This window comes from Castor canadensis, chromosome 11, assembly GCF_047511655.1.
Source record: "Castor canadensis chromosome 11, mCasCan1.hap1v2, whole genome shotgun sequence".
NCBI lineage: Eukaryota > Metazoa > Chordata > Mammalia > Rodentia > Castoridae > Castor > Castor canadensis.
The window spans coordinates 12,400,806-12,413,305 of NC_133396.1; the positions used below are offsets into that span (position 1 = coordinate 12,400,806).

The 12,500-nt window shown below is 44.5% G+C and overlaps 1 protein-coding gene across 6 annotated transcripts in view; it reads left to right on the forward strand.

The window, feature by feature from the left end:
* The window catches only part of Rgs9 (regulator of G protein signaling 9), a 104,250-nt gene that overhangs the window by 41,814 nt on the left and 49,936 nt on the right, over positions 1 to 12,500 (forward strand). For 5 of the 6 annotated variants that reach the window (XM_074045286.1, XM_074045282.1, XM_074045283.1 and 2 more), the window contains 5 exons: positions 6,185 to 6,281; positions 9,384 to 9,434; positions 10,937 to 11,043; positions 11,257 to 11,308; positions 11,569 to 11,627. In XM_074045286.1, coding sequence (XP_073901387.1) covers positions 6,206 to 6,281; positions 9,384 to 9,434; positions 10,937 to 11,043; positions 11,257 to 11,308; positions 11,569 to 11,627 — 345 coding nt within the window. In that variant the 5' untranslated portion in view covers positions 6,185 to 6,205. The remainder of the gene's footprint in view (positions 1 to 6,184; positions 6,282 to 9,383; positions 9,435 to 10,936; positions 11,044 to 11,256; positions 11,309 to 11,568; positions 11,628 to 12,500) is intronic. The other variant, XM_074045288.1, reaches the window with a different exon arrangement.

Sequence of the window (12,500 nt, forward strand, 5' to 3'; positions counted from 1 at the left end):
AATGTGGGAAAGAGGAGAACCCTGTAAGTCCAAGATCCAGAGTTAGTCTAGAAGTCTGGAAAGAGTCACCTCTGCAGCCCTTGGGTTTACAGGATCCCTTGACCATCCCTGGGAGCAGTCATTCGGTGGCCTCCCAACACCCCCCCTGGGATTGTCCCTTTACTTCTCTCTCTGCTCTGACCCCATGGCTGATCCATGGCCTGAGACATGGCCAAGTACTGACCTTGCAGAAGGTCAAGGGCTACAGCTTTGAGTGAGTCTGAAATGAAACAATCCCTTGAGTTGGCAGTCTTGCACAGGGAGCCCCTGGTGCTGCAGGGGCCCCCTTGGCTGGCTGAGCTACTGGTTCATGTGGCTGATCTCAACCTGTTTCTTGAGACAGTGGTTTGGCTGCAAATGCTGATCTTGCAACAAAGATTGAAATAGGAAACCCTATTCCCAGTATTGAATAAGACATCATCCCACACCCTTTGGGAAGGTGGCAGCCTTTCAGCTTCAGGAGCAAGTTGGCGGAGTGGGAAGTGGGAGGTAGAAATTTCCAAGTTAGGGCTTCCTAGAATGATCTTTTACCTCTAATGCAGCTGGGTTGGTCTCTCTTTTTAATTTTAATTTAATTTTATGGTGGTAAGACCACATAATGTGAGATCTACCCTCCTAAAAATTTAATCATACAGTACAGAATTATTAGTAGCAAGTACAATGTTGGACAGCAGATCTCTGAATTTACTTGTCTGTTTTTGTTTTTGTTTTTGTTTTTTTTGTGGTGGTACTTGACTTTGATCTCAGGGCCTTGATCTTGCTAGGCAGGTCTGCTACCACCTGAGCCATGCTTTCAGCGGAACAAATTCATCTTAACTGAAATTTTGTACCATCTATATCCATTAGCTATCAACCCCTCATTCCCTCTACTCCTAACCCCTGGCAACCACCATTCTACTCCTTGATTCTATGAACTTGCCTATATAAGGCACCTCAAAAAGAAACAAGTCTGTGTTCTGATAATGTAGCAGGGGGGAGGGGACAGATGGCATAGCAGGGAGATAAAACTTAAAGAATCTAAATTTGCAGGTCACATAGCACTGGGGGTGAAGTAGCCAATAGAGTCACATGCAACCATATATAGGTTAAACCTTGTTTCTTGCTTCTGTAACCTGCTTGTAAGGGTATGTAAGGTAAGGTCCCTTTGTTCTTGGGGCTCAGCCTTTGGACATTAAATCTGCTGAGTCTGGGTCAGCACAATAAAATGTTGCTTCCCACTGAACTGCCTCAGCGTCCTGTTTCCCTGTCCTTGAGTATCTGCAACAGAATGAGTGATTTGTCTACTTCTTGTCTGGCTTATTTCATTTACTAGAATATCCGCATGGTTTGTCTATATTGTTGCATATCGCGCAGACTTTCCTTCTTGTGTGTACATACCACATCTTATTTATCTGTTCATTGGTGGTAGACACTTAGATTGACCTTTGTGAATAGTGATGCAATCAATGAACATGGGAGTGCAGATGTCACTCCAAGATGCTGATTTCAGTTCCTCTGGTTAAATATCCAGAGATAAGATTGCTGGATCATGTGATAGATTACCTAGTCTATTTTTTTATTTCTTTGAGGAATCTCTATACAGTTTTGTACAGCGGTAGCATTGTTTTGAATTGCCACCAACAGTGGAGAAGAGTTTCAGTGCCAATCTCTTCACTTTCTGGTGTAGAGAGACTCAGAGCCTTTGCACCAGTCCTCTCTTAGAGAGCAACCTGATCGGTCCTCACTATCTAGGGAAAGTCTGCCTTCCCCATAGGCACACCTGCCTCTCTGGGCTCCCTCCCCTACCAATTTTTTGTGATAGGACTGGGGTCCGAACTCAGGGCTTCACGCTTGCAAAGCAGGCACTCTACCACTTGAGCCACACCTCCAGTCCATTTTGCTGTGGTTATTTTAGAGATGGAGTCTTGAGAACTATTTGTCCAGGCTTGGCCTTGAACTGAGATCCTCCCAATCTCAGCCTTCCAAGTAGCTAGGATCACAGGTGTGAGCCACCCGCGCCCTCCTCACCCTCTCTGGGTCTTATTCCAGGCAGCATCGTCTTTATTTTTTGGTGTGGAATTGCTGCCTTATAAATGCTTTCAGTGCTTAATCTCATTTAATCTTTCCAACATTCCTATGACGATGTAGATGGTAATCTTTATTTTATGGAGGAATGAGTCTTAGCAAAACTTAGCAATTTTTTGTTTGTATTTTGCTGCTGGGATCTCATGTATACCAAGCATATACTCCACTACTGAGCTACAACCCAACTTTGGCAATTTACCTAAGACCTCTAAATTCTAAATTGGAGTAGGGGTTTGAGCTGAGCTCTCTCTGTATCCAGATACCTAGCTTTTATATTAGTAAACGCTTGATTTTCATGTGACTGTCTCTGCAACTCTCTGAGGGCTGGGAGTATTTCTTTGACCTTGTTGTATTCCTCACAGTGCTGGTCACTTAATATATGCTCAATAAATACCTATATCTGTTTGGGTAAAAGAGCTAGATTTTTAATCCTGGGCATCTAAACACAGTCTTGCATGCCATGTTTCAAAACTGCATTAATTGTTTGAATGCTACCAGTACTAAAATAAGTACAACTAACATGTCTTTCCTTACAATGCATCTATCCTCATGCTTATATAGGTTGAGAATCCCAAATTCAAAAATACAAAATCCCAAGTGCTCCAAAAGCTGAAATTTGATCATAATACATGATGCCACAAGTGGAAAGGTCCACACCATGAAACTTTGTTGCATCACAAACTTATTGAAAATGTTCTATAAGATCACCTACAGGCTATACGTATAAAGTGTGCATGAAACAAAAATGGGCTTCATATTTAGACTTATTCGGGTTCCATCCCTAAGACACATCAAGTATATCCAAATATTCCACAATTTAAAAAAAATTTAAATATGAAGCACTTCTGTTCCCAAACATTTTGGGATAAGGAATATCCAACCTGAATATCTTCATGCATATAGAACATACATTTCTCCTTATAAAGCATCCTTACACAGTTACTTAATTAGATTCTAAGAGCAGAACCATATCAATTTGTGGGGCACACCCTACCAAGGTTCCCATTTTAAGGAATAGGAAGGAAATTCAGACAGGTTAAGTGAGTTGCCCAAGATCCTTCAGTTAAGAGAGAAAGGAAACCCTTCCTGAGGATGTGAGAACTTGGGGTTCTTTTTCTTCTAATTACAGGCACCTTCAACTTTGCTCACTGTAATGGGCCCCTAGCATTGGGGGTGTTGTTTTATTAAATGACAGGGGAATAATGGCAATGTAACCAAGTTAGTTAAGTTGAGGGGCAGCGGGTATCTCAGGGAGTTGCTTTACTTCCAGTAATGATAGAATGTGGACAGGCTGGGTGAGCTGCAGCCCTCCACGAGCATTATGTCCTGGTGTGTGCAGCTCCCAGGTCTCACCAGAGAGCTTCAGGCTGGTGGAGGCTGGGGAGGCTCTTCGCTCTCATTTGCTGGTTTCTGTCCTGAGTTTCTGGCACCTGATGCCTTTCAGTTTGGGAGAACAGAGGTGCCTTCTTTCTCCCTTTCTGCTGCCCCCTTTATGCTAGTTATATGTGATTCACTTCAGGAGTGCTACCCTATGACAACTCTGCAGGTGCTGTGGCATTCTCATGATCCCGTGGATGTCCGTGTTGTCCTAGTGTATCCTGGTCCCCCTTATCCACAGTTTCACTCTTCTCTGTTTGTTACCTGTCATCAACTTGGGTCTGAAAGTAGTAAGTGGAAAATTTCAGAGAAAGGGGGTGGGGAGAGAGAGAGAGAGAGAGAGAGATTCCACTTCCTGTTTCCATCACCTCCCAATAACTTATCAAATTATGAACCCATCAGTGGATTAATCCATCAGAGCCCTCATGATCCAATCACTTCCCAAAAGCCCCACTTCACTGGGGACCAAGTCTTCAACACATGAGCCTTTGGGGGACATCTCAGACTCACACCCTAACACGTACCGTATCTAATTTCTAAACTAAATGTTGTCACTGGTATATGCATATAGGAGAAACCAGTATATATCTGTGGTTTCTGGCATCCTCCAAGGGTATTAAAATGTGTTCCCTGTGGATAGAAAGGACAATAGTATTAGAGGTAGGCTCTTGGCTTTATGGACTACAGCTGCTTCTCTTTGGTTTCCCAGAGTCACCATGGCTATATCTGGTTGTTGAAGGACTGGTTAACCATTGGTGAGCACATCCAGGGCAAGGGATGTGGAAGAGTGTCCCCATTAATGGTGACTTTACTGGGGAATGTGAAGTTTGAACCTCTGCAGGTGAGGCTTGATCAACATCAGTCACAAATTCTGAATGACAAAAGAAACACCCAGTATAAAACATCCAATTTCTTTAAAAATATCCTGCAGTTGATTTTGTTTCCATTTAATTTTTTTTCAAGTGGAAACTCTTTTGGTTTTGTTTGGTGTTTTTGAGACAGGGTCTCAATAGGTAGCCCAGGCTGGCCTTGAACTCAAGATCCTCCTGTTTCCACTTCTCAAGAGCTGGAAAAACAGGCATGTACCACCATATCCTGCAGAAAAGATTACTTAGTAGTAAAAATTAAAAATGACTCTAAAGATAAACAGGGATGTCTTTGTGCTGTCTTCCTTCAGATCAGTCTTTCTTGGATGGTCTATTGACTTTCTTTGGCTCCAACATCCTTGATTATTCATGACTCTGTAATTCATCTCTCTGACCCTCATCTCTACTGAACTTAGGTCAGCCTCTTCTGGGCACATTCTAGTCACTGTGAGTCCCTCAGCAGCCCTTTGTAGCCAACAAGCCAAAGAAGAACCATGTTCTTTCTTTTCCTTTCTTTGCTTTTTGTTTTATGATGTGGGGATGGAACCTAGGACTTTGTGCATGCTGGGTAAGTCCTCTACCACTGAGCTTCATCCCCAGCCTTTCTGATCATGTAAGTTAGAAACCTGAGCATTATATTCTGCCACTGTCACTGAAATACCTGATTACTTGCAAGTGCAGTCAATACGCACTCCACTAGGGTGAGTACTACCATCTTCCCCACCGTGGCTCTCATTTATTTATTAATTCCTCCATCAGCTGCTTATCACATACCTCCGATGTGCCAGGCACTCTTCCTGGCAGTTGGAACACAGCAGGGAGCAACAACAGAAAAAGGCCAGTCCTTGAAGAGAGAGCATACTTCCCGGAGTGAGGAAAGATACACAATAAACAATTTAATAAAGTAGTAAATTACTTTGTATATTAGAAGGCAAATGTGATAGAAAAAGCAAGCAGGATGGACTACTTTGAGTAGTCAGGATGGGTGTACTGGGAATATTGAGGAGGAAGGAAGGTAAGGGGTGAGCTAAATAGATCTCTTGAGAAGACTGGTGCAGGCAGAGGGGGCCTGCTTGACATGGTTGGGAACAGTAAGGTGGCCACTGTAGCTGGACTAGAGGAAGCCAGTGGGGAGAGGCAGGAGAAGAGTCAGAAAGACAGGTGGTTCCCACTATGTAGCCCACCATGTAGTCTGAATGCAATGGTCAGGGAGAGGTCCAGGGATTACTCTAAAGGAATCAAGAGGCTCATCTGACAGATTGGAGGGTCAGGATGGGAGCCCCATTGTTCCTTGCCTGGACTGCTGCAATAACTTCGAATGGATCACCCCGCTTTTTCCTACCTTAGCAAACCACCTCACACCCTGATGTTCTTTTTGTCATGGGCGTGCTTCCAAAATGCACTCCAGCAACAGCCACTGGAACAAAATCTACTCTCCAGGAGTGGCATGTGAAGGTCACTGTGACCTGGCTTCCACTTGTGATTGTAGCTTCATCTCCCTGTCTTCTTTGTCTTTCTCATTTGGGGAACTGTCATCCTACTGTGCCTTTGCACGTGGTGTTCTTTTACTTTCTATTGAGTAAAATCCTTTTTTTGTTGAGGCCCATCTGCTCTTGAAATCTCTCCAGACTCTCCAACTCCAAACGCACTCTCAGAGCCCTCCCAGCCTGGGGGGCATCTGAGCCTATGAAGCATGCATGTGGTTCTGGTCTCACTGATGCTGCTCAGGGCCTGTCTGGCTCCTACACTAGACTGAAGACCCGTGGGTCCCATTTATGTCTTTGGATCCCACTCTGGAATGGTTCCAGTCAGCCGACTTTCCCTGCTCTGTCTTACAGATTGAAGCACTGGTGAAAGACATGCAAAATCCGGAGACTGGGGTCAGAATGCAGAACCAGAGGGTCCTGGTCACCAGCGTCCCTCATGCCATGACAGGTGATGTAGCTCATGGCTTGATCTTGGCCTGAAACACACCTCCACAAGGGGGTTGGCAACCTTGGACACACAGGTCAAATTTGGCCTAAGGTTTGTGTTTGTAATAAGTTGTATTGGAACATATCCATGTCAATTCACGTACGTATTAGCTCTGGCTGCTTTTACACTCCAATAGCAGAATTAAAATATAGAGTTGTGCAGAGACTGTATTAGGGCCCACAAAGCTGAAACATACAACTTGCCCTTTATAGAATAAGTTTGTTAATTTTTGGACTATAATTTTGTTCTGAGCAACAGGTCACTTGAAGCCATTACTCCCAGGAGGTAATTTTAGAAACTTTTACTATCATTTTTCTGTTTGCTTTTGTTTTAATGAAATCAGATAGCAGGAAAAAATTCTGTTTGGCAGGAGAAAAGGGCTTTTTTCTTGCTCCATCCTTCTCTACCTTCTAGTTTTCACACTCAGACCTGAGCAACCCCATGATAGTAGACTTCCTGGCTGGCACTGCTCTGTGTAGGGGTTAAAGGTCTGCTGAGAGAAGGGCTGGACGCCAGCTTCAGAATGCATTTGGTTGCTTTGTTATCCATGCTTTATGATCTTGGCTTTGCAGTAAAAAGTAGGTACCACACAAGGCATGTGACCTGCAGAAGCAGACAACTCTAAGCACAGCCAGGGACTGGCCCACATGAGCCCTCACTCTTAACCCTTTCCATGACCTGACTATGTATTTTTCAATCAAAGCACCCTAGTCCCGTGGAGGCATGTTAGCTCCCAGACTTCCATTTCCCTCTGACTGTTTGGAAGAAGGGGACCCACCAGCAATGTGTCACTTGGGTTCCTTGAGAGCCAGCAGCAGGACAATGACTCTGGCTTGTTGAGGTGAAAGGGGAGTTGACTGGGAGGCTGCAGGGCAGCTCAGGAAGCAAGGGAAACTTTTGGGGAAGTGAGAATCAGGAGCTTTGGGCATCCAAAGAGTGGGGGCCAATGAGCAGGCTTTTCAGGGAGCCTCTGCCCTTCCCCCATTGTTTATGAGGCAGCTGTTGCAATTCTTAAAGGCATCCCTAACCTAACCCATCCCTGCCATGGTTGTCAGGAATAAGGTGACTTGAATTCACTAATTCTGGACTGCAGAATCCTTTGAGGGGAGATATTTGTGTTGCTCATCTGGGTAACCCTGCTGCTTAGTGTAGCAGAGGATGTAAGGTATGTCTAAGAAAAGACTACTGACTAGGTGAAGCAGTCTAGCACTGCTGGTCCAGTACTAGGTAGGGGCCCGGTGAGTGTCAGATGCTTGACAGGTAGCCAAAACTAGCACCCTCTTGTGCTGTATCTGTTATACCCATAATAAAGACAGGGTAGGTATGACCACCCTTTTTTGTAAATGGAGACACAGAGTTTCAGGAAGTTGTCCCCATGTCATGAAGCCCGTTCATGAGTGAGCTTAGATATGAGTCCAGCTCTGTGATTCTGAGTCCATCTCGTCCATCAGTGTGTGTGAGTTGCTCTCCTTCCTTATACACAGGGCATGCTGGTTTGTGATTTAGGTAAAGCCACCCACCCTGCCATATTTTCCCTTACTCTTCCTGGATTTGAGGGGGATCCCAATTTCTATAGAAACAGATAGTGGGGAGGCACCTTGGTCCTCCAACAGCATTGCTAATGACAGCAAATGGCCATCCAATCTCTCAGATAGCAGGGGACCCAGGGCTTCCTGAGGTGGGAGCCTGAGCAGCCTACCATTTTGTCAGCATAGACCATGTGGTGCCAATGCTGGTGACACCATAATCTCATTTGGTCTATTTTGGGAAGCAGTCAAGTTAATGAGAAAGCCTGTGACTCCTTCTCAGTGCAGAGTTAATCAGCCTGATGTCTGCCTGGAGCTGTCTCTTGGGCTGCATGTCTCTGGGTAGCCTTTAAAGAGAAACTTGGGCTGGAATGTTAACGCCCTGGCCTAGGATTTTAAGTAAGATTTTAGATGAAGAATTTTGCCAGACAGGTAAACCAAACTAAGAGCCACAGAAGGGAGTCCTCTGAAAGCAATAATGGTGGCATATGGGTGACAATAAAGACAACAGAAGGGCATTTGTGCCCTAGGGTGTGGACTTGAAGGGAAGAGATGCAAGTTGTTCACACCCAGCCATAGCTGTAGGCAGATAATTAAGCCAATGGAGTGTAAGTGTATCATAAGGGCCATCTCTGGAAGTCACTAGAAGAAATGGCAGAAGTTGATGGAAAATATGGCCATTGACTTTTGCAAGATGGCATCTGAGTTGAGGTTCTTGGTTCCAGGCCCTTTTCTTCCTTCTGCAATGCCACTGCCCTTCTCCTACAAGGAGCATCTTCCTGTTATGAGGTCAGAGGCCCAGATTCAGAAGGAATCCATGGGTCCTATAGTAGTTCTGTCTGGAGTGGGTTAAGTTGGCTTGCCTCAGGCCTTAGATAAGAGGGTGTGACATCCCTGCCTCTTTTTCATGCCTGCCTTCACTCTGCGTTGTTCTCAGACCAGTGCCTGAGATTTGTAGGACCTGAAGCAAGAGTATAAATGAAGCCCATGTCCCATCGTCCAAAGTACCCTCACCACAACCTGAAGAGCAGGTTCAAAGTTAGAATTCTCTGGCTCCTCAGAATCCCATCTGGGAACTTGGGGTGTGTGGGAGTGCCAACCCTGTCCCCAGTCCCTCTTTTCTTCCTTATTCACATGTGTCTAAGCTCTATCCAGATTCTCTCAGGCAAATGGCCTTGGGTCTATTTTGTTTTTCAATGTTTAGACTGTCTGTTTACCAGCCAGTTGATGAACAGTGGTCCGTGTACAAATTGTTGTATGGTAAAAGATGAGTGTGACAAGATTGAATGTGCACAGGGTAGGTTAAGCTGCAGAGCTGCTGGAGTCAGATCGTGGATGGCCCTGAATTTCAGGCTGCAGAGTTTTGACTGACCATATGAGTGGAGAGGGGAAGGTCCCTGAGGATTTTGAGCAGAAGAGGGACAAGATCACTGCCAAGCGGGGAGGAGATCAGGCAGGCAAGCACATGCAGGAGGACTGACCCTCTAGGGATGGGTAGGAGGCTGAGACAGTGACTGGATATCTGTCTGTTTTGCAGGAGGTGATGTTCTACAGTGGATTGTTCAGCGCCTTTGGATCTCCAATCTGGGTAAGGGTTTGTTCTGCTCTTAGTTATTGTTAACTGCACCACAAGGAAAATTAAATGGAGACTTTGCAGGTGTCTCTAAAAAATTTACATTTTAATTAGAGTAACATAAAAGAACCCATAATAAAAAGCAAAGATATGATACTTTGGGGGTTGTAATAGTTACTTCATGTAGAGAATTAAGAGCTTGTAAATAACAGGGGAAGTTGGGGAAGATTCAGTCAAAAAAGACTTCTCAGAGGAAGTGCTGCTTGCACATGGTCTGGAAAGAAGTGATTCTCATGAATTGGCAAAGAGGAACAAAGACAGTCTGTCTAGAGATGTGAGATAGTACAGAAATGGAATGAATGGGAAATGGAGGAGGAATGAGGGGAAATTGGAAGTCATGATGTCAGCTGGGTATAGAGGGAGGGTGCCCCTGGCTCTACACCCAGTGTTTGAAGATTCAGATTTTATCTAGAGATAGGTGTGAGGAAGTCATGGACAGCTTTTGAGCCTGGCAAGTGTTTGATAACTGCACTTAAGCTCAAATGTTTGGCAGCATCTTATAGGATGGAGTGGAGGGAAAGAATCTGGGGCCAAGGATTGTGGTTCAAGGTCAGCTGGGGAAAATGGTTCAAGAGACTCCATCTCCAAAATAGCAAGAGCAAAATGGACTGAAGCTGTGGATCAAATGGTAGAGCACCTGCTTTGCAAGCACAAAGCCCTGAGTTCAAACTTCAATCCCACAAAACTAAAAAGAAAAGAAATGAATCTGGGGACCAGACTTAATAGAAGAAAGGCTGTTGGTACAAGGCAAGAAAACGGAGAGTCTGGTCTGTGATGGAGGGAGTGGGGCTTGAAGAGAAGGGGCTGGGGAGGAAGGCTTCCTAAAGATGGAATGGGATGCAAGCTGGGGCCCAGGGCAGGGTGATTCTGGAGAAATGGGAGGGAGAGATTTTCCAATAGAGGATGGAGAGTTGCTTGCCTCTTGCTTCTGAGCAAGAACCAGGAAGATTTTCCTTTAATTGATGCAAATCCAGACACATGGCTTTGCTTCCAAACAAAGTGGAGTGGGCGGAAATTAAAGTGAGGTGGTAGGAGTGGAAGGATATGGATGCAGGCAGAGTTGCACATGGGATAGTTGTGATAAGTTAATATTCCCAGTGAGCCTAGAGATAAATCTTCATAGCTTTACCAACCATTCATCACCCCCACGTTGCCTGTAGTGGTCCTCCTGTGGTACCCCTTAACATTCATGTTTGTTGGTTCCCATCTAGACTTACTGAGTCGTCACTCCTGGAGACAGGATCTGGGAATCCTCCTTTTATCATTCTCCCCATCTCCCCAGTCCATGCTTGTCCACAGTCAAGTTCAGGAACCACAGCACTCCTCAGGTGCTGTGCTGATAGGATGGTGCACTCATCTGGAGTTTGGGGTGTTGTGTGGAGGCTGGGCAATGAGCTTCTTCTGCCTTTGGTCCCTGCTCTTAACGTCCATATCTGAACTGCTTCCCTCCCCACCAGAGGCACAGAATTTGGGCAACTTTATTGTTAAGTATGGTTACATTTACCCTCTGCAAGACCCCAAGAATCTCATTCTCAAGCCTGACAGCAGCCTCTACCGTTTTCAGGTAAGTTTTGACCTTGACCTTGGGTGTTAGTGTGGGGTTGATCTTATTTGGAAAGATAGTAGGTTGACCTCATATCCTCATGGATCAGGAATTTAGAAATAGTGGGGTGGATTAAGGTGGCTTTACCTCTTCCATCACAGAGCTTGGGGTGGGGGGTGTCCATGAGGTCCCAACCCAGTGGGTAAGCATGGTTTTTCTGCTTTCTTTTTGTAGACACCATATTTCTGGCCCACCCAGCAGTGGCCAGCTGAAGATACAGATTATGGTAAATACTTCACCACCTCCTATGCCTTGGCTTATGCTAACACACTGCTTATTTACTTGCTGTGCTTTGGTGACATTTGCCTTGCTGTCACCATGACCTTTCTTTAGCTCACATCTGTATGGAGAGTATCCCTGGGGGAAGGGACCAGGTCTTCTGAGCATCCTTTCCAGCTTTCTGAGCATGGCAGCCTCATGCAGAGAGAAGCTGGAGGGGTTTTGAAATATGATGCTGATGGAAAATGCCATTGCTTTCTTTTCCAGCCATTTATCTAGCCAAGCGAAATATCAAGAAGAAAGGGATTTTAGAGGAATATGAAAAGGTACAGAGATGTTTTAATGTAGTTTATTTCAGTAGAGTAGAATATTGTCATGATCTGTTTTTCCCCTTCCCCACGTTACTACATTTGTCTGTGCCCTTTCCATCCATCCATCCATCCATCCATCTACTGACTTGTATAGAAGAAACTCACTGAAGTTAACTATTCCTTGTGTCCAGCTTCAGTTTCTCACGTTATAATTTAGTCCTTTAATTCAGTGGCCGTTGGGCACACAGTGTCTATCTTATTTCTTTTGCAGTCCCAAAAGAATATGACTTAACTAACATGTATAATAATGGACAGCCCTTCATGAACACATTTGAACTTGAGCTTATGATACAAAAGTAATAGTATAGACTTCTGTTCGCAGCTATGTGAATTCAGTTTCCCAAAGAGCACACTCTAACCCTCAGAAGGCTAACATTTCTGGCAGAGGGCAATAATATTGCTCTGTTTTAACTTTTTAAAAGCACGTTTTTAGGGCTGGTGGAATGGTTCAAGTGGTAGAATGCCTGCCTAGCAAACTTGAAGCCTTGAGTTCAAACCCCAGTACCACCAAAACCAAATCCAACAGCAACAAAACCCCATGTTTTTAGAAGAGCTAACATCACACCAATGTTACAGCCTATTTTCATGAATTTTTTATTAACATATATCAATTGCACAAAATCTTGGGTTTCATTGTGATATTTTTGTACATACTTTGTGGTGTTTTGATGTTCCATTGTTGAATATTGATTTTCCATGTATGACTCCATTTCTCTCCTCTTCCTAATGAGATTTGGGATAAATTTATTTTATCTTAATTAAAATATTTCTTGAGATAGGGTCTTGCTATGTAGCCTAGGCTTGCCTTGAACTTACCATCCTCCTGCC